This window comes from Pipistrellus kuhlii, unplaced genomic scaffold (genome assembly GCF_014108245.1).
Source record: "Pipistrellus kuhlii isolate mPipKuh1 unplaced genomic scaffold, mPipKuh1.p scaffold_m20_p_31, whole genome shotgun sequence".
Classification (NCBI taxonomy): domain Eukaryota; kingdom Metazoa; phylum Chordata; class Mammalia; order Chiroptera; family Vespertilionidae; genus Pipistrellus; species Pipistrellus kuhlii.
The window spans coordinates 324943-352143 of NW_023425531.1; the positions used below are offsets into that span (position 1 = coordinate 324943).

General features: G+C 54.2%; 1 protein-coding gene across 4 annotated transcripts; it reads left to right on the top strand.

The window, feature by feature from the left end:
- The first annotated feature begins 2536 nt into the window (after positions 1 to 2536).
- LOC118731488 (acyl-coenzyme A synthetase ACSM2B, mitochondrial-like) lies at positions 2537 to 24299 on the top strand. Of its 4 annotated transcripts, none has more exons than XM_036460113.2 (14): positions 2540 to 2690; positions 4244 to 4428; positions 7244 to 7454; positions 8812 to 9019; positions 9849 to 9992; positions 10989 to 11145; positions 12875 to 12954; positions 13049 to 13172; positions 14012 to 14092; positions 15786 to 15887; positions 19090 to 19217; positions 19328 to 19427; positions 20472 to 20591; positions 23276 to 24299. In XM_036460113.2, the coding sequence occupies exons 2-14, from the start codon at positions 4252 to 4254 to the stop codon at positions 23378 to 23380; spliced, it is 1737 nt and encodes a 578-aa protein (XP_036316006.1). In that variant the 5' UTR covers positions 2540 to 2690; positions 4244 to 4251; the 3' UTR covers positions 23381 to 24299. The 4 variants fall into 4 exon arrangements, with proteins under 4 accessions (XP_045445285.1, XP_036316006.1, XP_045445283.1 ...); XM_045589327.1 differs by having other exon boundaries at positions 19090 to 19168; positions 19327 to 19427; XM_045589328.1 differs by lacking the exon at positions 14012 to 14092.
- The last annotated feature ends 2902 nt before the right edge of the window (positions 24300 to 27201 follow it).

The following is a 27201-nucleotide window of genomic DNA, read 5'->3' on the forward strand; positions in this document are numbered from 1 at the left end:
ATACACTAGAAGGAATCAACAGTAGACTAGATGAACAGAGGGTCGCTTGAACAATTTATAAAACAAGGTAGTAAAAAACAGCCAATCAGAGCAGCAAAATTTTTAAAAATCTAGAAAAATGAAGATATTTTAAGAAGTTTTTGCAACATTAAGCATAGCAAGATTTGTATCATAGGGATACCAGATGGGGGAGGGAGAGAGCAAGAAATTGAGAACCTATTTTAAAAAATAATGACTGCCAAAACTGGTTTGGCTCACTGAAAGGTCCCAGGTTCAATTCCGGTGAAGGGCTTGTACCTTGGTTGTGGGCACATCCCCAGTAGGGGGTGTGCAAGAGGTAGCTGATCAGTGATTCTCTCTCATAGATGTTTCTAACTCTCTATCCCTCTCTCTTCCTCTCTGTAAAAAATCAATAAAATATATATTTAAAAAAGAAAAAGAAAAGAAATAATGACTGAAAACTCCCTAAACCTGGTGAAGGAAAAAGATACTCAAGTCCAAAAAGCACAAAAAGTCCCAAACAAAATGAAACCAAAGAGGCCCACACCAAGACACTTCATAATATGCCAAAGGTTAAAGACTAAAGGAGAGTCTAAAAAACAGCAAGAGAAAAGCAGTTATTTATTTACAAAGGAGCTCCCATATGACTGTCAGCTGATTTCTCAACAGAAATTTTTGAAGACCAGCAGTATTTTCCAAGAAATACTCAAAGTAATGAAAAGCAACTAAGATTACTCTAACCACTAAGGGTGTCATTTAAAGTTAAAGGTGAAATAAAGAACTCCTCAGACAAGAGAAAGCTGAAGCAGTTTATTACCACCAAACCATATTACGAGAAGTGTTAAAAGGACTTATTTAAGAAGAAGGACAAAAAAGATCAAAATATGAATAGTAAAATGTCAATAACTGCATCTATCAATAATTACTTCATTTTTTTAGTAAGCAGAATGTTTTTTAATTACTTTTAAAAGGTTGTTTTCTTGAAGGTTGTTTACAGAGATGTGAGTTTACATAACTTGGTGACAACATTTTGAAATGTGCAGGCTATTTCATACAGAGGATTATAAGAAAATATTACAAAGAACTATATGCCAATAAATTACATAATCTTGATGAAATGAATAAATTCCTAGAAACATACAATTTCCAAAACTGAATCAGATAATCTGAATACACAGATTATAGCTAGTGAAAATGAAGCATTAATAAAAAAATTAAAAACTTTTAATAAACAAAAGCTCTTGACTGGCTGGCTTTACAGGTGATTTTTATCAAACATTTAAAGAAGAACTAACATCTATCTTTCTCAAAATATTCCAAAAATTTCTAGAGGAGGGAAAACTCCCAAGTTCATTTTATCCTAATTCCAAAACCTAATAAAGACACTACAAAAAAAAGAGAGAGAAAATAATAGGCCAATATCCTTGATGAACATAAATGCAAACATACTCAACAAATATTAGCAATCTGATAATAATATATAAAAAAAGATCATACACTATGATCAAGTGGAATGTATTGAGCACCTTCCCCCTAGTAGTCAGTGCATGTCATAGCTACCAGCCAGTCATCCAGTTGGTGTGTCAACCAGTTGTTTATGCTCTTATATATATAAATAATGAACTATAAGTAGACAAACTAAGAAAACAACCCCATTCACAGATGCTTCAAAAAGAACAGGAGTTCCAAAATGGTGGTAGAGTAAGTATAAACTTCATGGACACTCTCCCAGGATCAAACTGGAATTACAGCTAAAACACATACACATTATCCTTAATAATCAACTGGAGTAGCTGGTGAGAACCCTGATAACCAAGGACAGAAAGTGGAGACACATAGAGAAGGGTAGGAAGGGCGGAGGTGTAACAAGCTGGCCAGGTTCCTGCAGGTAGCAGCTGAAGTTCAGGAGAGATATCTCAGCTGTGTGGGATTCCCATTGATAACTCTGGGGTCTAAATCCCAAACTGAGTCCCTTACCCAGAGCACCGGAACTGAGAAGAGTACTCATATAAAATCTGGCTGTGAAAAGCAGCAGGGTTGCTATCAGCCAGGGAGAGATGGTTGGAAATGCAGGCACCCTATTTAAAGGGCAAACACACAAAATTCCATGAGGCAGATCTCTGGAGACTTTGAGTCTCTGCCTGATCTCTTTCTGAGCCTGGGGCTAGGAAAAGCAAATCTTGCTGTACATCCTGGTTCTTTCCAAAGGCACCCAGCCCCAGCTAAGGGAGCCACAAGCTGTGGATTTCTGATAGCTCTAAACATTACTCAGGGCCAGTCACAAACAGAGTCTGACATTGTCCTGCACCAGAAACTTGGAGTTATAGCAGATCCACCTTATACATAGACACAAACCCAAACAGGCAGCCAAATGGGGAGACCAAAAACAAGCCCCAAATGAACAAATAAGAGAATCCTCCAGAAGAAGGGCCAACTGAAGTGGAAGTTAGAAATTTACCAGATACGGAGTTCTGAATAATGATTACAAAGATTGACATTGCCAAAAGTAAGGCTTGGGACTGTCCACAGTTAACGATTAGCTTGCTCTCCACGACACTTCCCAGGTCTCTTGAGCTATCTGCTGGGTGAGCTGTGCTCTCCTCCAAAGTTACAGGGAATCTGGAGCCGTCTGCTCAGGAGGAGGGTGGAACAAGAGATCCCCAGAGAAACTTCCTCAAAGGACTTGGCAGGTGAGCGCTGTTGCAGGGAATGGACTGATGGGATCATGTCTCTTCTTTTTTTTCTTTTTCTTTTTTATTGATTTTTACAGAGAGGAAGAGAGAGGGATAGAGAGTTAAAAACATCGATCAGCTGCCTCCTGCACACCCCCTACCAGGGATGTGCCTGCAACCAAGGTACATGCCCTTGACCGGAATCGAACCCGGGACCTTTCAGTCCCCAAGCCAACACTCTATCCATTGAGCCAAACTGGTCTCGGCGGATCATGTCTCTTAATAGCACTAACAAGTCTTTAGAAGCCAGAGCTATCCAGGACTGTGAAAACACAGTCTGCACTCCATAGGGTTGGTGAAAGGGAGTATCTGCCAGGTCTTAGCGATGAAGCAGCAATGGGCAGAGGAGTCGGTGTCTTGCATGGCAAAGGGAGAGGGTGGCGTGGCTGGAAGAAAGGCAGTCAGATGAGAACGGGGATTGAGTGGTGGTCAAGAATGGAGGTCTTCTGAGGAGGTGAGACCTGAAGAATGCAAAAGAGGCAGCTAAGGAAATAGGGTAAGACCCGCAGGTTGGTCAGGCAATCTCACTTCTGTTCTTTTGGAAGATCAAAGAGGAGGCATAGTGTCTGAGAGTTTGAGCATTCTGAGAGTTTCCCATTCCCCTCTGCTGGAAAGACAGAGGGGAATGGGAAACCAGACAGCCGGTGGGACTCCTGGCTTGATTTCTTAAAGCAAAGGTCATTAGACTTAAATTCCGCAGCCTCCACCAGGGTGCACATGTTGGAACTCCAGCCTACGCAGCCTTGAGCCACTGTCCCTGAAGCCCATATGGAACAACAGTGACAGCAGTTATAATTTCTAAAGTGATACTGTGTGCCAGGTGCTATGTGCTAGGTTCAGTTGAAGGAAATAGATGCCACTTGTATTAATCAGCATTCACTGTAGTAACAAATATCCAAGCATCGCAGGAGCTTGGAACCACACATATTTTTCCCATGGGCCTTTGGGCAGGCTGTGGGTGTGCTGGGCTCAGCTCAGCCTACAGGTGCTATCATTCAGGGATCCAAGCTGAAAGTAGAGACCACCTGGGGTATGCAACACTCATGAGAGAGGGAACAAATTCAAGGGCTCCTGACCAACCACACAATCACATCCACTCACATCCGTGGGCAAGCCAAAGTCAGCATGAGGGGGACACATACTCTTCCCCAGAATGCACTAGGCGAGTCATATGAAAATTAATGGGGACATATAATCCCAGTACAGGGAAGGAGCAAGTTGTTGGGAACAAAAATCAGCCCACCACAGCCCTGTACTTTACGCACTAAGGGGCTTGCTACACAGAACCGAGTGTCCACAAAGCTGCCAGCAGTGCCAGAGCAGTAAGATCTGGCTGGTGCTGTGCTTGAGGAGAAGGGTGTGCCCGGCTGAAATGGACGTGAGTGCCAATGCACTCACCCACAGCAAATCCACTTCCGAAAGAAGCCGTGAGGTGGGCTTGATCTCCACAAGCGCTGTTGCCTAATGGAGCAGCTCTAGTAAGAAGGGCTCACTCTGTCACCCCTTCACAGGTCTGGCCATGCACTGGCTGCGGAAGCTCCAGGGGATCTGCATCCGAAGGAGGATGCAGATGGCCTGTCGCACTGTCCACATTCATGCCAAGCAGCTGGCATCACTGCAGTGGGGCCACCAGGAAGTCCCTGCCAGATTCAACTTCGCTAGCGACGTGATGGATTACTGGGCTAGCATGGAGAAGGTACTGAGTGGGAGGAGAAGAGATCCAGATGGACAATTGGGCTGAGTTTACTAATTTAGCCATACATTCAATACATAGTGATCACATTACGTGCCAGGTACCATGATGAGCTATGATGTTTGTCTCCCATGGAGGCCGCATCTGGTGGGAGCAAGAGATGCCAGAGCTTGGCAAAAAGAAGGGCCTAGGGGATTAGTGCAGGTGGGACAATCTGGTAAGTCCTTGGGTGACTGGCACCCAGTTTGCCTACACATTCTGCACATGCTCTGTTGTGACATCCGACGGTGAGACAGGACTAGTGGGCTGGGGTCACCAAGAGGCAGATTTGGGTTTAATAAGAGAATCAGCACCGACCACGCACTGAGTCAGTGCTCTCAGAAAGTTGTGTGTTCCTGCCATTTGGAGTAAGCAAGCAGGTTAGTCACCAGGCAGATTGTCGAAAGGACTTCGGCATCAGCATCAGAGAAAGAGTGATGAGAACATGTCTCTCCCCGTTCCACCCTGGACTTTTAGCCCTCCCCCCTCCATGGCTGACCCGCACTGCCTTCCGGGGCTCTGTGCGCCTTCGGAGGATGAAGGGTCCTCTGGGCCGGGACCTGGGAGGAGTGGGCCTGCACAAATGGCACTCCTCGGAGGGAGCCACACCAGAGGCGGCCCTGAGGCCCTGACCTCAGCACCATCTTCATGCGGAGGCTGTGCACGCCGGCCACTGGGCGGCATGGCCCGCAGGGCAGGGCCGGCTTCCCACGGCATCCGGCCAACACTTGGAAATCTAAAGCTTTCTGATAAAAATGTAGATTTCTGGCCTTTCTCTAAAAGTTATGCATACCTCCTTGGAATAATAAGGAAGGTCTTTACTATCGTGACTCAGAATCCTGAGGTCACAAAAGAAGTGATGTAATAAATTCACTACACAGCCACCAAAACCCAGCTCTGCTGACAAACAGCATGAGCAACATTTAAACAACACCCTGGCCAGTGTGGCTCCGTGCTTAGAGTGTCTACATGCACCCCAGGCCACAGGTTCAATCCCCAGGCAAGGACAGATGCCTGATTGCAGGGTCATCCCAGGCCTGGTTCAGGAGGCAACCCATCTCATACCTATGTCTCCCAGTTTCTCTCTCTCCTCCCTCCCTTTCACTCTCTCTAAAAATCAATGGGGAAATATCCTCCAGTAAGGATTAATGGCAACAAAAAAGTTAGTGACCACCAAGGGGAAAATATGCAACAATAAAAGCATATAAAAACAAAAGAGTTAATATTACTAATACAAAAGAGACCCTAGAAATCAAGAATAAAAAGGCACAACCCAATATAAAAGTGGGTGAGGTATAACAAGAGACAATTCACATCTTATTTGTGGCAATATATAATGAATTCATGCTGTGATTTTTAAAAGCATACATGTATAAATTTTCTCATCTTTAACTTCTAACATAATAGTTTATTTTAAAAAATGTTTTTTGTCCCAATGATTTTTTAAAGTATATTTTTATTGGTTTCAGAGAGAAAGAGATACAGAAACTTCAATGATGAGAGAGAATCCCTGATGGGCTGCCTCCTGCATGCCCCCCGCAATGGGGATCAAGCCTGCAATCCAGGCCCTGACCGGGAATCGAACTGTGATTTCTTGGTTCATAGATTGACACTCAACCACTGAGCTACTCTGGCCAGTCAGTTCTAATAATTTTTTCACATTATAACTCCTGAATAATTGTTCTTTCTATTGTATCTATGAGCAAAATCTTAATTATAAGTAAATAGGGATACTATTTAAATAATGGCCAGTTTTCCATAAGTATTGTGCTTTAGTCACGAACAGTAATGGAAATGTATTATTCACAGAGAAGTCATTCACCAAGGAATAATGAAATAGGAATGAATGCTATGATACTGTGAGCCGTATTTCCGGTATTTATCAGCCGGGGTGGCTTCCCTGGGCTCTGAGACTTGAAGGTGAGGACGGTGAGGGCATGCGCATCGTGTTAGCAATGATGCAGCCTCCTCGGTCACCTGTGGGCCAGTTTTCTGACTTTAAAATCAGAAACACAAACGTACAATTACAGCAAAGCTTTTAGGTTAAAAATGTTTAAATAAGGAAAGACAATCAAAATTCATTATCTATAATAGTAAAAGCACAACATGCTAGTTAGACCGGATGTCCTTCCGGACGACCTTCCAGAGGAAGCCGGGCTGTGAGGGAAGGAAGGCCTATGAGAACGTGTACAATGCAAGTACCCGGCACTACCCTGCGCAAGCCCTGACTGTGCCCCAGCTTCGTTGGCTGCATTAGTTGTGTTGGCAGCTTATCTATAACAATAAAAGCATGATATGCAAATCAATTGAACGGCTCAACAGCAGAATGACCGTCCAGACGTCCTTCTGGATGGCCTTCCGGACGAGGCTGGGCTGTGAAACTCTTGCATGAATTTCATGCACAGGGACTCTAGTTTTTTATGAGTGAGTACTGGGACAGAGATACCAATTCAACTAGTGCTCATAACTGTCCTTTGAGAAGCAAAACCATTTCACAGAAAATATTGTGAAAGATGGGGGGGAGTGGGGGAGGTGAGGAGGGGCTACTTTCACTTTGTGCTTTACGATTGTGTTTCTCTCAGTTCCTGCATTCCGGCTGAACTGATAGGCAGTACGGAATTTACTGTTTCATAAATTCTAATTGAAATATAGATGATGAATCCATAGAACTAAAAACTCTTAAAGGTTTTTAAAATACTTTTAAAGAGTAAGGGTCCTGAGATCAGAAAGCTTTCCCAGGCTGCGTCCCAGCCCCTCACCAGCAGCCTCCCCCCCTCAGGCCAGCCGGAGGGCACCGGGCCCTGCGCTGTGGTGGGTGAGCGGCCGCGGGGAGGAGGTGCGCTGGGACTTCGGCCAGCTGCAGGAGCTCAGCCAGCGGACGGCCAACGTCCTGGAGGGAGCGTGCGGCCTGCAGCGTGGGGACCGCGTGGCCGTGGTGCTGCCCCGGGTGCCCGAGTGGTGGCTGGTGACGCTGGGCTGCATGCGAGCAGGTGGGTAGTGGGCCCCGCTGGGCTGGCACTGGCTCTCAGAGGGAGACCAATGGCAAAGAGTGCCACCACTCCTCCCAGAAGATGCCTGCACCGTTGGTTTAGGAAACTCTCCACGCACGAGCCGTGTGCTCGTGGGCCTTGCAGGCGTCGGAGAAAGAGCAGAAACCGTCCACTGTGCATCGGCATGTCACCACCACTTTGACAGGCGGCGTGTGACTTTCCTAAGAACCATTAAAGGTCTGGCTCACTGAAGCCTCACTGAGCACAGCGTGGCGTGTGTGCTGTCCCTGCCTGCCTGTGCTGCAGGAGACAGGGCAGCTGTGAGTCATCGACGGAGAGCTCTGGCCCAAAGCCTAAGCATTTCCCATCAGCCCTTGCAGAGGAGCCTGAGTGGCGGGTCTGCAGCGGCCTGGGTGGCTCAGAGGAGTGGAACTGAGGCTGGGAACTGCAGAGGAGCTGGATCTGTCTGTGTGTCTGAGTGTCTGTGTGTGTGTGTGTGTGTGTGTGTCTGTATGTATGTGTCTGTATGTGTGTCTCTGTATTTATGCGTGTGTCTCTGTGTTTATGTGTGTGTCAGTTGGTATGTGTATATGTGTGTGTCTGTGTGTGTTTGTGTGTGTGTCTCTGTGTGTCTGTGTGTTTGTGTGTGTCAGTTGGTGTGTGTCTGTATGTGTGTATGTGTGTGTGTCTATATACATGTGGCTGTGTATGTCTGTGTATGTTTATATGTGTCTCTCTGTGTGTCTGTGTATCTGTGTCTGAATGTGTGCCTGTGTGTGTCGATATGTATCTGTGTGTGTCTGAGTTTGTCTGTCTGTGTGTGTCTGTGTGTCTGTCTGTGTGTGTCTGTATGTGTGTATCTGTGTGTTTATGTGTGTGTCTGTCTGTGTATGTCTGTGTGTGTTTATGTGTGTCTCTCTGTGTATCTGTGTGTGTGTCTGTGTGTGTCTGTGTGTGTCTGTCTGTGTATATCTGTGTGTGTTTATGTGTGTCTCTCTGTATGTCTGTGTGTTTATCTGTGTGTGTGTGTGTGTGTCTGTTGGTGTGTGTATCTGTGTGTATCTGTGTGTGTCTGTGTCTACGTGTGTCTGTTGGTGTGTGTGGGACTAAGGGCGGGTTATCAGGCTTAGACTGTCTGTGGTGTGACATTAGCCCTCTCACAGCTCTGACAACCCAGGGAAGCTGTGTGTAACCCCCTCTCTGGCCCCTGGTCCTCCCCTCCCCTCCACTGGAGCCCCTGTCCATCCCTCAGTGTCTGCGGGAAGGGAGGACACCAGCCCCCACTCCCCACGATCCTCCCCCTGCCCCCCCTCAATCCCCCCCCCGCCCGTTCTCTCTAAGCCTCCTGACTCCCCAGGCCTGGTCTTCATGCCTGGGACCATCCAGATGACGGCCAAGGACATCCTCTACCGGCTGCAGGCGTCCAAGGCCAGGGCCATCGTGGCCGGGGACGATGTGGCCCAGGCAGTGGACACGGTGGCCCCTGACTGCCCATCTCTGAGAACCAAGCTGCTGGTGTCTGAGCACGGCCGGGAGGGCTGGCTGCACTTCCAGCCACTGCTACAGTGAGTGTCTCCCCGCAGGGGCCTGAACAAGCCCAGCGCGTGGCCGGGAGGTCGGGAGGTCAGGAGGAGCATGGGGACCGGTGAGGGGGCGGGTCATGCCAGCGTCAGGGCGGGAGCGGCCTTCGGGGACACATGCTGGGCTCAGATTCTCATGGGAGGACCGGCTGCACCGGGCTCCACCGGGAGAGCACTGCCCTGAGGGGACACACACACACCCGGGCCACACGTGTGCATGCATGTAGCTGCGGGTCCAGCTGGGGCCACAGTGAGCCCCGGGCCCCACCAGCAACACCAAGTGGGCAAGACACAGCAGCCTGGTCAGTGGAAGGACCAGGGCACGGCCGGAGCCTCTGAGGTCACACACAAGTGATGGCTGGCACCCCGGTTTCTGGCCTCTCCTCCCTGCCTCCCCTCCTCCTCCCACTCCTCGGCCTGACTGCTGCAGCCAGGGCAGCACTGGGGGCCAACCCGCTTCCCGTCATGTGTCTGCAATCCCTCCCGGGGACGCAGAGACACAGAGCCCAGGACAGCCTGGGGGGCCGAGCGCTTCCTTCTGGTGATCCGTGTTCCAACAGCGGCCAGGGCACTGGACTCGAGATCGGGGCCCTGGAGGAGGGGTCTAGGAGTGCAATGCTTAGAGGGACTGGCTGGCACCCCACCTGGTGCCATGTCAGAGATCCCAACAGCAAGTGGAGGAGCATGACTGAGTCAGCTCCCTGTGTGCTGTTCCTCTCTCCTGAGCCCAGGCCGGGAAGCCTCCCTCCCTGCGGCCAGCGGGAGGGGGGCCTCCTGGACCCTGGGCGGCAGCCTGAGGGCCCTGTCCCTGCAGAGGGGCGGCCCCCGCGCACCACTGCGTGGAGACGGCGGGCCAGGAGGCGGCGGCCATCTACTTCACCAGCGGGAGCACTGGGCTCCCCAAGATGGCAGAGCACTCCCATGCCAGCCTGGGCATCAAGGCCAAGATGGATGCTGGGTAAGCAGACCCTCCCCTCGCTGCAGAGACCCCTGCGGTCTGACTCCGCCCAGTGCCCGCGGCTGCCTGGGGCCTCGGAAAGGAGGGGGGCTGGGCCTGGCCAACGGCCTGACCACAGAGCGCCAGGCGCCGGCCCGGAGCCTGCGCTGCCGCTGACGGCTGGGCACACAGCGTGGCAGACTCAGCCGCCTCGCCTGTGAGGTGCTGGTGGCTCGCTCTAACGCCCTTGTCAGCAGCAGACGACCTTCCAGGATTCTCCATCGGGTTAACGTAGGGAACAGCCTCCGATGCCAGCACTGGAGACGCCCACCTCCCTTCCCCGCGTGGTGGGCAGGGCTCCCAGGCCGCCCGGCGGCCGGCCCGGAGACGCTCAGACACCGCATGGCCCTCGCAGACGCCAGGAAGCCTCATTATTAAGGGAATGAGCTAGAGGAGCCACAGCACGCGCGGTTTCTATGGTGTGGAGGCCGAGCCACTCCGAGTGTCTGAGATGTGAACGCTCACCCGCCCCACACTGGTCCTGGTGGCGGTGACCCAGTTCTCTTTGGGCAGTAACAGCAGAGCCTCCTTCCCACCGACAGGACCGGGCTCCACCGGGGGCGCTCCGTGCCAGGCCACCCGCTGGCTTGTCCCCGGCCCAGCGCCTTTCACTCTGGTCCCAGGAGAGAGGGCAGGCTTAGGCCGTGGCGGTACTCGGGGGGCACAAAGGCCAGCTTGGTGGCTCCGGCCGGAGCGACCACCGCGTGTGCGAGGAGCTCTGAGCAGACCTGTGGCCGCGGCCGGCCACTGCGCTCTGCGTCCAGTGAGAGCCACACCAGGCCTCCGCTCAGGGACCTCAGCGGGTCACACCCTCAAACACCCTCCTCCTGGGAGCACAGTGCAGACAGACAACTCTCCTCCGTCCGCTTCTGCTCAGACACCCTCCCACGAGGCAGGCACACACCTGCCCCGCTCCCCAGCCCCATGTCGTGTGCACGTGTGTTCCTCTCTCCTCAGCCTGTGGATGGGCCTGCAGGCCTCGGACCTGGTCTGGACCATCACGGACACGGCCTGGATCCTGAACATGCTGTGTTCCTTCCTGGAGCCCTGGACAGCGGGTGCCTGCGTGTTCGTCCACCTGCTGCCCAGGTTCGACCCCCTGGTCATCCTGCAGGTGAGGCCCACACACCACGTGCTCAGGGGACTGCAGTCTCTACCGCCCACACCGTGTGCGGTCAGTCACCCTCTCCCCCCCCCCCCCAACTGCCCATGTGCGGTCCGTCACCCTCTCTCCCCCGTGTGCAGTCCCTCACCCTCTCTCCCCCGTGTGCGGTCCCTCACCCTCTCTCCCCCGTGTGCGTTCCCCTCACCCTCTCCCCCCCTCGGTGGAAGTGCGGTGGTCCCGCCGGGGGGGTGGGGGGGGCGGGTTGGAAGAGTCCGGTTCACCAGGCCTCGCCAGGCAGCACTGGCCCCGCCTGCAGCTGTTGGCAGGAGGCGGGAGGGGCTGCTCTGCAGGGCACCCGGTCGGGGGCTCTGTGAGGAGGAGGGCTGCACTCTGCCCAGGGGCTCCGGGAGTCCAGAGTCACCCCCACTCCTGTGTGTCCACCACCGGCCAGGCGTGGCCTGGATTCTCTCAGGGGATTCTACTCAAATGATTCTGTTGCTTTCCCGTCTAATCAAACTCTCGCTCTGCCTCCTTCCACAAACCATGTGCTCTGCCTTCCGCGAAGAGGCACGGTTTTCCTGGGAGCCGGCTGGCAAGGAGACCGGGCTTGGGGCGGGACACCACGGGGGAGGGCGCGGCAGTGAGGGCCACTCCGAGGTGGTGCAGGGAGATGGCCCCCGAGGCTCGGACAGCTCAGCAGCTGTCTGGAGGATGCCCACTGGCGCTGCTCTGCTGGTGTGAGTCGTGGTCGGCAAACTCATCCATCTGCAGAGCCAAACACCAACAGGACAACAACTGACATTTCTTTGGAGAGCCACATTTTTAAACATAAACTATATAGGCAGGCACATTGTTATTACCTTAGTTAGGGCACTCCTAAGCTGGCCTTGGCTAAGAACTCAAGGGCCAAAGAGCCACCCGTGGCATTAGAACGCCGTCCTGTGCACTGAGGGCGCGGGTCGGGTTCCCGTCAGTCAGGACACATACCCGGGCACAGCTCCACCTCTGCCGGTGCATACAATCCCCAGCGGGGCATGCGTACAACCAACCAGCGTTTCTCCCTCTCCGTCCCTCTGCTCGCCACCAAGAACAATGAAATATGTATCCTTGGGTGAGGTTTAAAACAGAGTGCCTGGAGGAAATAAAGGCATGATTCGCTGATGCTAATCATTTTCTATGCTTTTGCCTCAGTCCTTCTCCTGTGAGCTCTGTGCAGACATAGGTGGCGTGGCCAATGCTGCCCGCTCCGCCGGCTGTGTGCCGCGGCCTCTGAGCCACAGCTTTCCCTCTGGCCGGGTGATCACGCATGCGTGGTTTATGAGCAGAGCAGCGCTGGCTTGGGTCTGGCTCAGCACCAGCTGAGCTGTAGGAGCTCCTGACTAGTCACAGGCCTTTCCCCTGAGGCCCCCTTCCTCCCCCCCCCCCAGCCCCCCATCATGAGCTGGGCGGGAGGTCCAGCCGCTGGCCCTGAGCCAGGCAGCCGCAGCGGCCGCTCCACGGCCTGCAGCTGTGGGTGTGAGGACAGTCATTGCAGCGGCAGGACCAAGCAGCTCGACCGGACAAAAGTGCACAGTCACCAGCTTTCTCTCTGCCATCGGAGCTTGTTCCTCTGCTCGGTCGGTGTGAGGGGACATGAGAACCGGGCTCATTGGCCTGGAGCAGACACACCAGTAAGCTGGACTGAAACGCAGACCCAGCCACGCCCACGGGAGAGGTCTCACCTGGCTGTCTTCCGCAGGTTTTGTCCAGCTACCCAGTCAGCAGCTTGGCGGGCGCCCCGCTGGTGTACCGCATGCTGGTGCAGCAGGACCTGTCCAGGTGACCCTCCCCGCGCTCCCCTGCCTGCCCCACGGCCAGCACCCAGCTCTGGCCTGTGGGGACACTGCCTCTCCCCTCTCCCCTCTCCCCTCAGGTTCCGGTTCCCGCACCTGCAGGGCTGCTTCAGCGGCGGGGAGGCCCTGCACCCGGGCACGCTGGCCAGCTGGCGGGCACACACAGGCCTGGACATCCGCGAGTTCTACGGCCAGACGGAGACGGTACCGCCCGCTGCCGCCCGGGGCCAGGAGCTGCCCCCGCCCCCTACCCCCTCCCCGTCGTCCCACTTGACAATGAGCATACAGCCACCCTCCTGGGCGCTGCCCTCAGTGCCATGGGCGCCCTGCGGTGGGCACTGAGAGTGGAGGGAGCACTGGGGGGGGGGGGGGCGGGCAGTGGAGACAGGACAGCAGAGGAGGGGGGAGAGCGGGGAGGGGAGAGAGCAGGAAGGGGAGAGCAGGGAGGGGAGAGCAGGGGAGGGGAGGGCAGGGGAGGGGAGAGAGCAGGGGAGGGGAGAGCAGGGAGGGGAGAGAGCAGGAAGGGGAGAGCAGGGGAGTGGAGAGAGCAGGGAGGGGAGAGCAGGAAGGGGAGAGCAGGAAGGGGAGAGCAGTGTTTCCCAACCTTCTCTCATGATGAGAATCACCTGGTGGAGTTGTTAAAACAGATTCCTGAATCCCAACTAAGAAGTGCTAAACTAGAATTTTTGAGAACATATAGGTAAAATTGCATACCTAACTTAGTGCTCTGTATATAAAATCTGTCTTAGAGCACTAGTTAAGTATACAATTTTACCTATATGTTCCCAAAAATTCTAGTTTAGCACTTTTTAGTTGGGATCCGGGAATCTGTGTTTTAACAACTCCACCAGGTGATTCTCATCATGAGAGAAGGTTGGAAAACACTGAGGTAGAGCAGGGGAGGAGAGAGCAGCTGAGGCAGAAGGAAATTGTCTTTCCACTGGGTGAGGACTGCTCAGCTGAGGGTTCTTTGTCTTTAGTTTTCTTCTGTGCTGTGACCTATGACCCTCCTGAGGTTGCCGTCTGTCTGCTGCTTCCCACAGGGCCTCACCTGCAGAGTGTCCAAGACCATGGCAGTGAAGCCGGGCCACCTGGGGACCGCTGTGCCCCACTACGACGTGCAGGTCCGCTGGGCCTGGGGGCATCGGAGCCATATGTTTCCGTTCTGCACCGAGGGCGGTGCTGGAGAGTCAGTGTTGGGGGGTGTGTGTGTGTGTGTGTGTGTGAATGTTCTCACAGCACAGGGAACCCTGGTTGTGTAAGCACTAGCAGGCAATGCATGGAGATTTATGCCGGAGCGCTCCTTTGTTTCCCGCTCCCCGCCCTCCCTCCGCACCCGCTCCCCTCCCTCTCTCTGCACCCGCTCCCCTCCCTCCGCACCCGCTCCCCTCCCTCCCTCCGCACCCGCTCCCCTCCCTCCCTCCGCACCCGCTCCCCTTCCTCCCTCCGCACCCGCTCCCCTCCCTCCCTCCACACCCGCTCCCCTCCCTCCCTCCGCACCCGCTCCCCTCCCTCCCTCCGCACCTGCTCCCCTTCTCCCTCCCTCCAAACCCGCTCCCCTCCCTCCCTCCAAACCCGCCCCCTCCCTCCCTTCACACCTACTCCTCTCCCTCCGCACCCGCTCCCCTCCCTCCGCACCTGCTCCCCTTCTCCCTCCCTCCAAACCCGCTCCCCTCCCTCCCTCCGCACCCGCTCCCCTCCCTCCCTCCGCACCCGCTCCCCTCCCTCCCTCCGCACCCGCTCCCCTCCCTCCCTCCGCACCTGCTCCCTTTCTCCCTCCCTCCGCACCCGCTCTCCTCCCTCCCTCCACACCTGCTCCCTTTCTCCCTCCCTCCAGCACCGGCTCCCCTCCGTCCCTCCGCACCTGCTCCCTTTCTCCCTCCCTCCAAACCCGCTCCCCTCCCTCCCTCCAAACCCGCCCCCCTCCCTCCCTTCACACCTACTCCTCTCCCTCCCTCCGGCACCCCTCCAGCGGGGGGCTGGCTTTCCTCTGCGGGTTTGTCAGGAAGGACGTCCAGAAGACATCTGGCCTAATTAGCATATCACCCTCTCATTAGTATAGGTGTGCCTTTTAAAAACCACGTCCCAGCCACTGCTGTTCCTGCTGAGCTGCCCAGGGTGCCTGGTGGAGGGCTGAGTGGCAGGGCTGCTGCGGAGGGTGGGTCCTGGTGCTCGGAGGAGGCCCAGACGCCTGGTGCACAGACAGCACCTCATCAGCTGTGGGCTGGGATCCAGTCCCAGAACCCAGTTTCTTAGATGCATCCCATGTAATAGGACTTGTGTGGCCATGGCCATGGCCATGGCCGTGGCCGTGGCCGTGGCCGCACAGGGCCCTGCAGGTGTGGGGTGCAAGGTGCGCCCTCTTCCAGGCAACTTCCCTCGGGCCATCCAGCGAGTGTTTTCCCCAATAACCCCTCCACCACCACCCCGCAGCAGTCTGTGACGTCAGCGTGCCCCCTCCATCTGCAGATGCAGGCTCTGGGCAGGGCTTGTTGCCTAGAGACCACGTGCTGGGCGGCCAGTCAGGGTGCCTTTTGATGTGTCTGGTGCCCAAGTTCCCGGGCCTTGAAGGCAACGGGGCGGCTGCTCTCCTCCTGAGCTCCTGCAACCGGGTGGTCCCAGATCCTCTGGCCCCAGCTCCATGGGGCTTCCCTGACCCCCGCCAGGTGGGCAGGTTCAAGACCTGGCTCCACGCGCCTGGTTCCCCAGGTCCGGACTGGGTGCTCGGCCACCACTGGAGCCGAGGGCTCCGGGTGCCCAGCCGGCTCTCCGCTGCTGCCAGCCCGGCCTGGCTCACCCCGCCTGCTCCCTCCACAGGTCATCGACGACCAGGGCCGCGTCCTGCCGCCAGGCGTGGAGGGCGACCTGGCCATCAGGATCAAGCCCCACCGGCCCATCGGCATCTTCTCCGGCTACGTGGTAACGCGGCCCAGATGGGAGTGCAGACTCTGGGAGGGAGGAGGGCAGTCCCGGAGCTGTGGACTCCCAAAGGCAATGGCCAGGGTGCCCAGGGCCTAGGAAGGGTGCTCGCCAAGAAAGAAGGCCCTGCACGCTGCCGTCCTGAGCCTGACACTGCCCGCATCAGGAGGACGGCCTTCTCCATGCACAGGAGCTCCACATGGCAGAATGCCTCTGCCATGAGCCACATGCCACAGTCCAGACTCTCCCGAGAGCCCTGCACCAAGCCTCATCCCCTCCTCTGTGACATGGATCCTCTGCCACACGGTCCTCTGTCACACAATCCTGTCAAACGGATCCTCTGTCACACCGTCCTCTGTCACACGGTCCTCTGCCACACGATCCTCCGTCACACAGATCCTCTGCAACACGGATCCTCTGCCACACGATCCTCAGCCACACGATTCTCCATCACACGATCCTCCGTCACACGGTCCTCTGTCACACAGATCCTCTGACACACGGATCCTCTGTCACACGGTCCTCTGTCACACGGATCCTCCTTCACACAGATCCTATGTCACACGGATCCTCTGTCACACGGTCCTCTGTCACAGGGTCCTCCTTCACACGGTCCTCTGTCACACGGATCCTCTGTCACACGGTCCTCTATCACACGATCCTCTGCCACATGATCCTCTGTCACACGGATCCTCTGTCACACAGATCCTCTGTCACACGGATCCTCTGTCACACAGATCCTCTGTCACACAGATCCTCTGTCACACAGATCCTCTGTCACACCGTCCTCTGTCACACGGATCCTCTGTCACACGGTCCTCTGTCACACGGATCCTCTGTCACACGGATCCTCTGTCACACGATCCTCTGTCACACCGTCCTCTGTCACACGGATCCTCTGTCACACAGATCCTCTGTCACACGGTCCTCTGCCACACAATCCTCAGCCACACGGAACCTCTGCCACACGGTCCTCTGACACACGGATCCTCTGTCACACGGATCCTCCTTCACATGGATCCTCTGTCACACGGATCCTCTGTCACACGGTCCTCTTTCACAAGGATCCTCTGCCACACGATCCTCTGCCACACGATCCTCTGTCATATGGTCCTCCTTCACACGATCCTCTGCCACATGGATCCTCTGTCACACGGTCCTCTATCACACGATCCTCTGTCACACAATCCTGTCACACGGATCCTCTGCCACACAGTCCTCTGTCACAGGGTCCTCTGCAACACGGATCCTCTGCAACACCGATCCTCTGCAACACGGATCCTCTGTCACACGGATCCTCTGCCACATGATCCTCTGCCACACGGATCCTCTGCCACATGATCCTCTGCCACACTGTCCTCTGTCACACGGATCCTCTGTCACACGGATCCTCTGTCACATGATCCTCTGTCACATGGATCCTCCGTCACACGGTCCTCCTTCACACGATCCTCAGCCACACGGATCCTCTGCCACATGATCCTCTGCCACACGATCCTCTGTCACAGGGTCCTCTGCAACACGGATCCTCTGCAACACGGATCCTCCGCCACACGATCCTCCGTCACACGGTCCTCCTTCACACGATCCTCTGTCACACAGATCCTCTGCCACACGGTCCTCTGTCACACGGATCCGCTGTCACACGGATCCTATGCCACACGATCCTCTGTCACACGGATCCTCTGTCACACGATCCTCTGTCACACGGGTCCTCTATCACACGGATCCACTGTCACACAGATCCTATGCCACACGATCCTCTGTCACACGGATCCTCTGTCACACGGATCCTCTGTCACACGATCCTCTGCCACACGAATCCTCTGTCACACGGATCCACTGTCACACAGATCCTATGCCACACGATCCTCAGCCACACGGATCCTCTGTCACACAGATCCTCTGTCACACAGTCCTCTGTCACACGATACTCTGCCACAGGATCCCTGCCACACGGATCCTCTGCCACACGATCCTCTGTTATACAGTCCTCTCTTACACGGTCCTCTGTCAAGCCTCATAAGCATATCACCCTGAGACTCACCACAGAGCTGGGGTTTTCCTGTCCTCAGACCTTGGAACATTAGATACAGGTGTCCTCAGTCCGCCGCCTTGCTTTAGAGGTGAGGGCGCTGAGACCAGAGGTCACAGGCGCATGCGAGCTGCCGCTGCTGAGCCATGGGCGAGAGAGGCCTGCCTGAGCCTTAGCCAATCAGGAAATCTGTGGTATAGCTGCTGCCACTCCGTGTGTGCTTGCCGAGTGGCACACCGCCCTCGCACACCTTGCAGACACCACACTCATTAGCCCTCGAGGCCCTTAGGAACTCCCTGGAGCCAAAGTGCTTAAGTTCAAAGCTCTGCTCCCCCCTTGCCTGTGTGAGGAAGTGGCTGATGCTCAGCCTCGGTTTCCAAACCTGTGGACTGTGAATTGCAGCACCTAGTAGCATTGCCATGGTTCTGGAAAGGCTTAGACAGCGCTGGTGAGTGTGCGCGAAGAGAGAAGACTGAGATCCTCACTAGCACCCACGTGAGGTCCAGATGAGGAGAGGGAGCCCGGAGAGGGGGCCGGCAGGTGAAGGTGCTGGAGTAAGGGTCGGCCTGGGGTCAGGGTTTGGCCTCAGTCTCTGCTCTGCCGTCAGGAATGGCTATGGGCTTTGGACACCACAGTACACGCCTGTGTTCTCCACGTGGAGACCGGAGCCGAGCATGCCCTCTGCCGTCTCTGAACCAGAGACTGAATGGCCATCTGTGCCCACACGCCTACTCGTATACAAACACCCAGATGCTAAAGGGGTGAACCCCAAGCCTTCTTCCTGGTCAGCAACACCGGCCTCAGCTGTTATATTTCTGGAATTTTCAAATCTAGCAAAGGAGCATGAGAGTATCCCGTCAACCTTGGCTCCCTTAGATGGTGCCTGAAACGGAGCCGGAGTCAGGCTGACTCGAAGGGAAGGTGGCCCAGGCAGGGACGCCCTGGGCACGGGTCATGGAGGCGTGCACGTTCCCTTGGCCTCGGGCGGGGCAGGGGCACCTGGAGGATAAGTGATCCAAAGGGGACGCGAGCTCCCGGGGGGGAGGGGGGGGCCGCTCGGGCAGCCTGCCAGCGCAGGGTTCGCCTTGTGCCTGCTCGGCTGCTCATGCCGCCGGCCCGGGCTGGGGCGCAGGCTCTGCAGCACACGCTGTCTTTCTGCGGCTCCAGGACAACCCTGAGAAGACAGCGGCCAACATCCGGGGGGATTTCTGGCTCATGGGAGACCGCGCCATCAAGGACCAAGACGGCTATTTCCAGTTCGTGGGGCGGGCAGACGACATCATCAACTCCAGCGGGTGAGCTGTTCCGGGTGGGGAGTGGGATCCGGGTCCTTGTTCTGACGGTTCCAGACCTGGGCCCGGCCCAGAGGGGTGCCCGTCTCCTCTGACAGGTGGTTCCTTTCCAGGTACCGGATCGGGCCCGGGGAGGTGGAAGACGCCCTCATGGAGCATCCCGCTGTGGCAGAGACGGCTGTCATCAGCAGCCCAGACCCCGTCCGAGGAGAGGTGATGGGGGCAGCAGGCTGGGTGCAGACGTGGGCAACCAGGGCATAACGTATGATGGCTAAGAGAGTGTTCTCTGGCCACTGGACAGCCTGAGCCAACATCTTGGCCCTCCTGTGTACTTGCTGTGTGATCTGGGAGAAGTTGCTTAGCCTCTCTGAGCCTCAGTTTCCCACCTGTAAGATGAGGGATAGCTTGATGAGTAAAGTGTTAATATTTACAAGATTCTTGCAATGAGATCTGTCACATAGCAAGCACCTCAGAAGGTCTGCTGTTGTTGGCACTTGAATCAGAACTGACCCCTGACCGAAAGAACTGAGGAGGCATTTGATCCAAGAGATGGAGCCCCACGCCATGGGTTGCAGTGGGGCTGTGGGGAGATGGAAGACCCTCACAATAATGAAGGCTACAGCAAAGGTCCAGAGGGGTCTGCAGGAGCCTGGTGTGTGGAGAGGCAGTAAGGTGCAGAGGTGTGGGTCAGCGTTCAGCTGCATCTCTGCAGGTGCATGTGGACACTCATAACTCTGGCAGGTATGGGGCATGTCACCATGGAAACCAGAGCAGCCACTAGGCAAATGGGGCCCAAAGAGGGTCCTCTACTGGGAAAACTCTGTGCCGGGACGGAGCGAAGCCTCGGGCCTGGGAGGCTGCGTATGATTTCCGTGTAGTCCCCACGCATTAAGGAAGACAGTCAGACCTCCATGTCACAGCTGTGCACGTGGTGGCGTGGGGTGCACAGAGCTCCGGGTCTGTGGCCACAGCCTGTACTGTCTTCTCTTCGCTTAGCCAGCCTCTTCCTGCCTCTGTTGCCTCTGGGATGTGAGGTGAGCAGGTCTCAGGCTGCAGTCCTTACTGCCCACCCAGTAAGCCATTTGAGAGATTGGACTTTGGCCATTATTACCCCAGTGTCTCCCTTTTCTTGGCCCCAAGCCCCTGGAGGCACAGTGGAGAGGACACGGATCAGTGGCTGAGGAGGAGTCCTAACGCTGACTGTGCTACCCCGGAGTGCCCACGCGTCTGACCCTCTCGCCCTCGCCCGCGCCGCAGGTGGTGAAGGCCTTTGTGGTGCTGGCGCCGCAGTTTGTGTCCTGCGACCCGGAGCAGCTCACCCGGGAGCTGCAGCAGCACGTGAAGTCGGTGACCGCCCCGCACAAGTACCCGAGGAAGGTGAGGGCTGTCCCCAAGCCTGAGGAGAGACGGCCTCTCTCTTGTCCCCTTCTGGCCGGGGCCAGGACTTTATTCCAAAGTCCTGCCTGGCTGTGACTGAGAAAGTCCCCCAACCCATCCAGAAGCATTCTCGGTGCCGGAGGGCAGCCTCGCATCAGCTCACCCTGATTGGCACCGGAGGCTCTGGCACAGTTCCCGCCACACCGGCCACAGCCCCTCTCGGCACCGAGCTCTCGCTCTGTTACTCGGGTTCTCTGGGCTGCGAGCAGCAGAAACCTGACTTGAAGTTTCTCACACACTGATGAGTGCAAGGGCGAGTGCTCAGACACGCTGGGAACAGCAGGCAAGGGGGGTCAGGGGTGGCTCTTGCCCCGGCTCTCCTTTCGGTATTGGCCTTCTTCCTGGAAGTGCTCTCAGCAGCTCCACACACTCTTCCAGAGCTGTGCAAATCCCGGTGGTCCCCAAAGGACCAGCCTGCACATTGATTCTCATTGGAACATTTTCGGTCAGAGTCCACTGCTAAATCAATCCCTGTAACCAGGGGTGAAACACTCTGATTGGCCAGCTATGGGTCACATGGTCACCCCTAGAGGGCATGCAGGATGATGGGAGAAAGGGCTGCCCTACCCAGGTCAGGGACCAGTGAAGGAGGGTGGCTCCCGCGGTAAATGGAAGAGCCGTCGTCAGAAAAGGCAAAAAGCATACACTCCACTGTGTCTGCTTTCACGGGGCAGGGAGCCGAGGCAGAGGTGAGCACAGAAGAGTTTGCCCCAGGGAAGGGTTTAATTTCTCCTCTTTGGAGTCTGGGCGGAAGGTGAGAGCAGCCCCACGAAGCCCCCAGATCCTATGTAACCAGGTGCCCTCTAACAACTGGTCCGCACACACAAGCTGTCCTGGCGGGGTCTCTGAGAGGCAGACTCGGGGTCTGACAGTCAGAGGTTTGGAGGGAGTCTTTGGGGTGCTCTTGGGAAGGCAGGGGAAGGGATGGCTGAAGGTAGAGTTGCACTGTGATGTGGCTCAGTGGCTCAGCCAGCCCCTGGGAGTCTTGAAGCTAAGACGCCCTCTCAGTTTCCGGAGCAGCAGCTGGAGAAGGGCCTTACAGCCCCCGTAGGTCAGCCTGGATGCAGCTGCCTGGGGCGGGGCGGGGCCGGGGCGGGGCGGGGCCCTGGGAGGGGAAGGGCGGGGGGGGGGGCCTGGCAATGGGAAAGTGAGTCCTCCATTCCTGCAGGGACCTGGGTGGTACCTCAGAGTCCACCACACAAACTTACATTCACCTCCACTACTCACTCAGCAGTCTCTCTGTGCCTCACTTTTCCTCCCTGTAAAATGGGGATAATGGTGTCACCCCTCCACAAGTTGTTAAGAAGAACAGCTAATGTTTGTAGGGTACCTTAGCCAGAATTTAATAAGTATTTTAAAAGCGGCTCGGAATCGGACCACACCAAGCATATTATGAATTTTGACTTGTAGCTGAATATTTCTGAAGATCCAGTGGAGAGGTCGGGTCATACAGGGTAGCAGTGTACTGTCCCCTTAGAATGCCCACAATGGTTCTTCCCACACCTTCCTCCTCCCAGCACCCGCCCCCTCACACACACACACACACACACACACACACCAGCGCTCCTCTCCCTTCTTCCTGACACACACATCGCTTTCTTCCTCGCTGGCAGCCTCCTGAGTCTCCTTCTACTCTCCACTGACACCTCTAACCAAATGGTCCTGTTTTAGGTCAGACACTCTTTGTGGGAACTACTCAATGCTGCCCTGTAGCAAGAAAGCAGCCAGCCACAACTAAAATAAACACGTGTGGCTGTTGTTTCAATAAAACTTTATTTACAAAAACAGAAGGGCTGGATTTTGCCCTTGCCAACCCCCAGCTTTATCTAACTGTGATTTAACAAATTCTTTCCTTTACAAAGTTAGTCTTGCCTCATGGCAAGTCAGCTGCTAAAAGGATACTTTTCCCGTACCAGTGTCCCTATTATTACTTTCCTTAAACCCAAAACCATCTGACTTCTAGACCAGCGGTGAGTTCTCTTCCCCGCCCACACCCTGGGGTTCAGGAGAACTAGAGACGGAGGGTCCTGAACGTCGAGCATTCCTTCCCGGGTGAGAAAGGTGGAGTTGGAGAGGCTTTGAGTTCTGCTGAGGACACACCAGAGCAAATGATGGAGATGACATTGAAAACCAGGCTCCCTAACTTCAGCTGCCTGTTTGTAGTCCAGATCCAGACGCAGGGCTAACTCCGTGGGCTTGGCCCTGCCAGGAGCTCAGCCTGCACTCATCCTCACAGCGCCACAGGCTGTGATTCCAGGTGACTGGGCGGGAAGGATGAGTTTCAGGAAAGCCTCCATCAAAGCCAGGTAGAAGGTCTGGGAGAGACGGGGGCACAGAGAGTCTGATGTCAGGGCTCAGGTGTCTGTCTCCTGTGAGGGGTCAGTCCCCTGCACTGCTCTCCCTGCCCCCAGTTCGTCAGAGGCCAGTCAGCTCACTCTTAGGTCCTATTCACCTCACTTTCTGAACCTTCTTGCTTTACCTTCGTATGTCCTGGGAGTTTTCCTAGCTCAGCAGTCACTCACCTGGAGCCTCCCGCCCCGGAACTTCCCCTCACTTAGCAATTCCTCCAAAAAGCCAACCTGCGGAGTCATGGATGGCCAGCCCTGACCGATCTGTCCTAACAGGTGGAGTTTGTCTTGGACCTGCCCAAAACCGTGTCTGGAAAAGTCCAGCGGACGAAGCTCCGAGATCAGGAGTGGAGGAGGCCTGGGCCAGCCAGGGCCCAGTGACACCGGCAGGGGTTTCTTTGGGCCCTGCTCCCTCATCCCCTTCCTCCATTAGCAAAGGGTGCAGCCACTCTTTATCTGGGCTACTTAGATCTTTATAATATATTTTTCAACAATTTTTGAGATTCAAATCCAATTCTAATTACTTTAAGGCCTTTACTTGGGCTAATTTTTGTAACAGACAATTTACTGATTTTCTCGGAGGTCTTATAGTCGTTTTAACATGCTTCATTAGCATTTTAATTATTATGGAATTGCCAATCCTGTTTTTTCCTGGGTCAAATTCGCAGTCTTTCGTTTTGCAGGAAAAAACTGTCTTGAGTTTTTCATTTCTGTGGCTTTGGCAGAGAGTCAAGCTCAAAACTCTAAACGTCCAAAAAGTGGACAGTTGCACACATTTTGTTTTAAGCCAGGCTTCTCTCCCCGTGAGCACAGAAATCCCAGACGCGTTTCTAAATTTTTATGGCGAGAAAGGAGACTCTAAATCAGCGTACTGGGAGGGTGGGCTCCATATTGGCTTGCCTCCTGTCTCCCTTCCCCACACCCTGCTTGCTTTGGGGGAAGTTTTCAGTAACTTTCTGGCTGCGTGTCTTTTCATGCTAAATAGATAAAGACAGATCTTTTTTTTTTTTTCTTTTTTCTCTTTACGAAGTAATAACTAGCACTTAAGCTTATCCTTGCCAAAATCTGGTTATCATAAGATGTTCTTCGGTAATTTTTAAATAAAACTTTAAGTAATCTTTCTGCAGGAGAGCTTATAGCTCTGCCCTTTGAATTTCTCCACACTAGAGGTGGTTTCAGTAGTGGGATTTCATTTCTTATTACAGATTTTAGATTCCAAATATAAATTAAGATTTTAATTTGAACAAGAAACCACATTAAAGATGACCATGGCACTCTTTTTTCAGCCTGATTTAAAGAAGTACCTTTTGATATTCCAATTTCTAAGGACCCCGTGCTATTTATTTAACACAATTTGTCCTAAGGCAAGGTGGAGATATGCACTTCAAAGGGTAAGGTTTCAAAGGGTTTTGTCAGTTTGGGGACTAGCCAACAGCTGTTCGGGTGTTTGGCCAACAAGAGGCAATAAAACGCCCTGAGTTGTCTGGCAGTTAACAATCCTATTCAGGTTTGGGGGAAGTGCCATTTAGCCATTTTCACCAGGTAAGCTACATATGTGGCTCACCCTTGTTGAGCTGCCCAAGCTTCACCAGCCTTCTGGTGAAACTCTTGTAATTATTACATGCTGGAATTGGTTCCTGGCAGCAGGGAGTTAGGTGGACACTCGCAGAAACCCAGAGATGCTGGAGAAGAGTGAGTCCCTGGAGGGGGACGAGACTGGGATGCTCTGAGCTTGAGGTGCCCAAGACACAGCTCAGCAGAGATGTCCAGTAGGTGGTTGGGTCTAAAGCTCAGAACAGAGGTCCCTAGCTAATAGTTTCCCGTATGTGTGCCACAGCCCTGAGAGAGGGGGAAGTGAGAGGGAATGGGTGGCTCTCCAGGCCCCTCCCTGCTGACAGCAATGCTCCTCACAGCCACACCTGCTAGAGGAGAGCTGTTTTCTCCAGGCGTTGTGTACACAGAGGCCCCTTGCCACAGGGAGTCACCGCAGCCCCAGAGCCTGGGAGAGGGCAGGAGTCGTGAGCGGGCAGGGATGGGCCCTTCCTTCCTCAGCTCTTGTCTTCTCATATAAACGAGAGACCCTGGTTGTGTTGTGATAAAACCCATTTATTAAAGCAGTTATGAGAAGGAAAACCCCTATTTTGTAAAAAAAAAAAAAAAAAAAAAAAAAAAAAAAAAACCTGCTGTTTTTAAAAATGTTTGCTTTCTAGTCTGCTTTAGCCTGTTTGAATAATGATGAAGATAAACTTAGCTGTATGACCTTGTAGGCCAGAGACTAGATATGCTCATAATCTCAATACCATGCCAGGTGCATTTTTTAATTGGATAGAACTGTATTGTTTTCAGGGCTAGCATCAAGATAACCATTAAATGCACATAGGGCTGGTTCTTTAATAAAAAGGGAAGTTCTGCTTGTAGCCTTGCTTAGAATTTGAATTCATTTTCTCTGGACCCATCGCGTGATGAATAAAATAAGTCTCTCCAAACTCTCCTCCTGCATTGTTTGATTGTTCGGGAACTCTGTAATATAATTTGGTGCATTGGCCAGGAAAACCAACCCCGGTCTTTTAGCCTCTGGTGAGTGGACTGGCCTCTGGGAGGCGCCGCTCTGCTGATTTAGCAGAATTAAACCGGGGGTCTTTGGCCACTCCCTGATCTCAGCCCAGGACCCAACCAGCATTTGGAGAGAGCAGACAGACACTTCTGGACCTGTCGACAGAATCAGTAAGGTAGGGGCCCTGTCAGTTCAGCCCACTCGAATGAGTGGAAGGGGGAGCTTGATCACCCCAGAGGCCATAGAACTTCCTCAGGCAAATTAATGAGGAATTGGGTAGATTGTTGTTTAAACTCTGAGTGAATGTCTGGTGAAAGTGTGTGAGTGTGGAGGGAGAGGGCCTGCCCTCTCTTATCCTTTGTGTGGCTCCAGGACCTTGGTTACGGAGTCCGAGTGGGCCCCAACCTGCGGTTCCGCGATTCGTCATATGGCATAACGGTGACTCACCCCCACATGGAGGTGACCAGGCCCGGGGTTTATACGGGTGCACCTTAGCTAAGACGAATCTAAGCTCCTAAGGGACGCAGCCAGGCAGGCACTTGAGTAAGGATCTGTGAAAACAGGTCACCCCCTCCCTTGTCTGTCTTTCGCCACCGATCATCATGGGGTCGGGACAGAGTTAACCCACTGTTCTCCATTGCATGTTGAAACATTTTAAAAAGAGATTTGATGGAGATTATGAAATTAAAATGAATTCTGAAACACTGAGGAAATTCTGTGAAGTGGAATGGCCAGCCTTCGGGGTTGGCTGGCCCTTGGAAGGCTCTTTAGAGGAAGGATTGGTCAGGGTGGTGTGGAATGTAGTCACAGGAGACCCTGGGCACCCAGATCAGTTTCCCTACATAGACAGCTGGTTAGAAATTGCTCAGACCTTGCTGCCTTGGGTCCAGTTCTGTGTGTGCAAGAAGGGACAGAGTAAGGTTTTAGTAGCAGGAGTGGAGAGGCAGGCAGGGCAGGAGCAGATCCCTCAGAGGAATTTCAACCCCTTATTCTACAGGACCCCCCCCCCCCGAGTGTTACCACCTCCATATGAGCCACAGGCAGCACTAAGTGCCCCCCTGCTAGCCTGGAAGGTCTGGAAAGTCTGGAAACACCGCCTCCCTCCATCTCCCCTCCACCAGGCTCTCCAGAGCCAGTTGGGTGTCGCTTTCATTCAGCCAATCAAGGGCCCAAGCCACAACCGGCATGACAGATGCCTCTCTGGGAGATTCAGGGAGCCCAAGTGCTTGGTTAAGATGGAACCTTACAGGAAGGAAGGCCTGTCTATTATTATCAGCCCTTTACCACAAGTGACATTCTGAATTGGAAGCAACACACCCCAGGTTATTCTGAAAAACCTCAGGCCATGGTGGATCTCCTAGAAATGACTTTCCAGACCCAGACGCCCACCTGGGTGGACTGCAAGCAGCTCCTTTTTGCATTCTTTAACACTGAGGAGCGCATGAGAGTAATGACAAAGGCTCAGAAGTGGCTCCAGACCCAGGCCCGGGCAGGGACATTAGACACAGACAGATGGGCAAGGGAGGCCCTCCCCGATGAGGAACCTAATTGGTCCCCAAACTCAGAAGACGGGAAGAGCAGGCTAGAAAGATACCAGCTGGTGCAGCCACTGTGGAGAACAGTGTGGAGTTTCCTCAAAAAATTGAAA

What these genes read in the sequence shown, in the direction of transcription:
- LOC118731488 (XM_036460113.2), top strand. Translation starts at nt 4,252, where the DNA reads ATGCACTGGCTGCGGAAGCTCCAGGGGATCTGCATCCGAAGGAGGATG. An exon ending in ACCCCCTGGTCATCCTGCAG is followed by an intron (nt 11,146 to 12,874) that starts GTGAGGCCCACA and finishes TGTCTTCCGCAG; the next exon opens with GTTTTGTCCAGCTACCCAGT. An exon ending in GTGCAGCAGGACCTGTCCAG is followed by an intron (nt 12,955 to 13,048) that starts GTGACCCTCCCC and finishes CTCTCCCCTCAG; the next exon opens with GTTCCGGTTCCCGCACCTGC.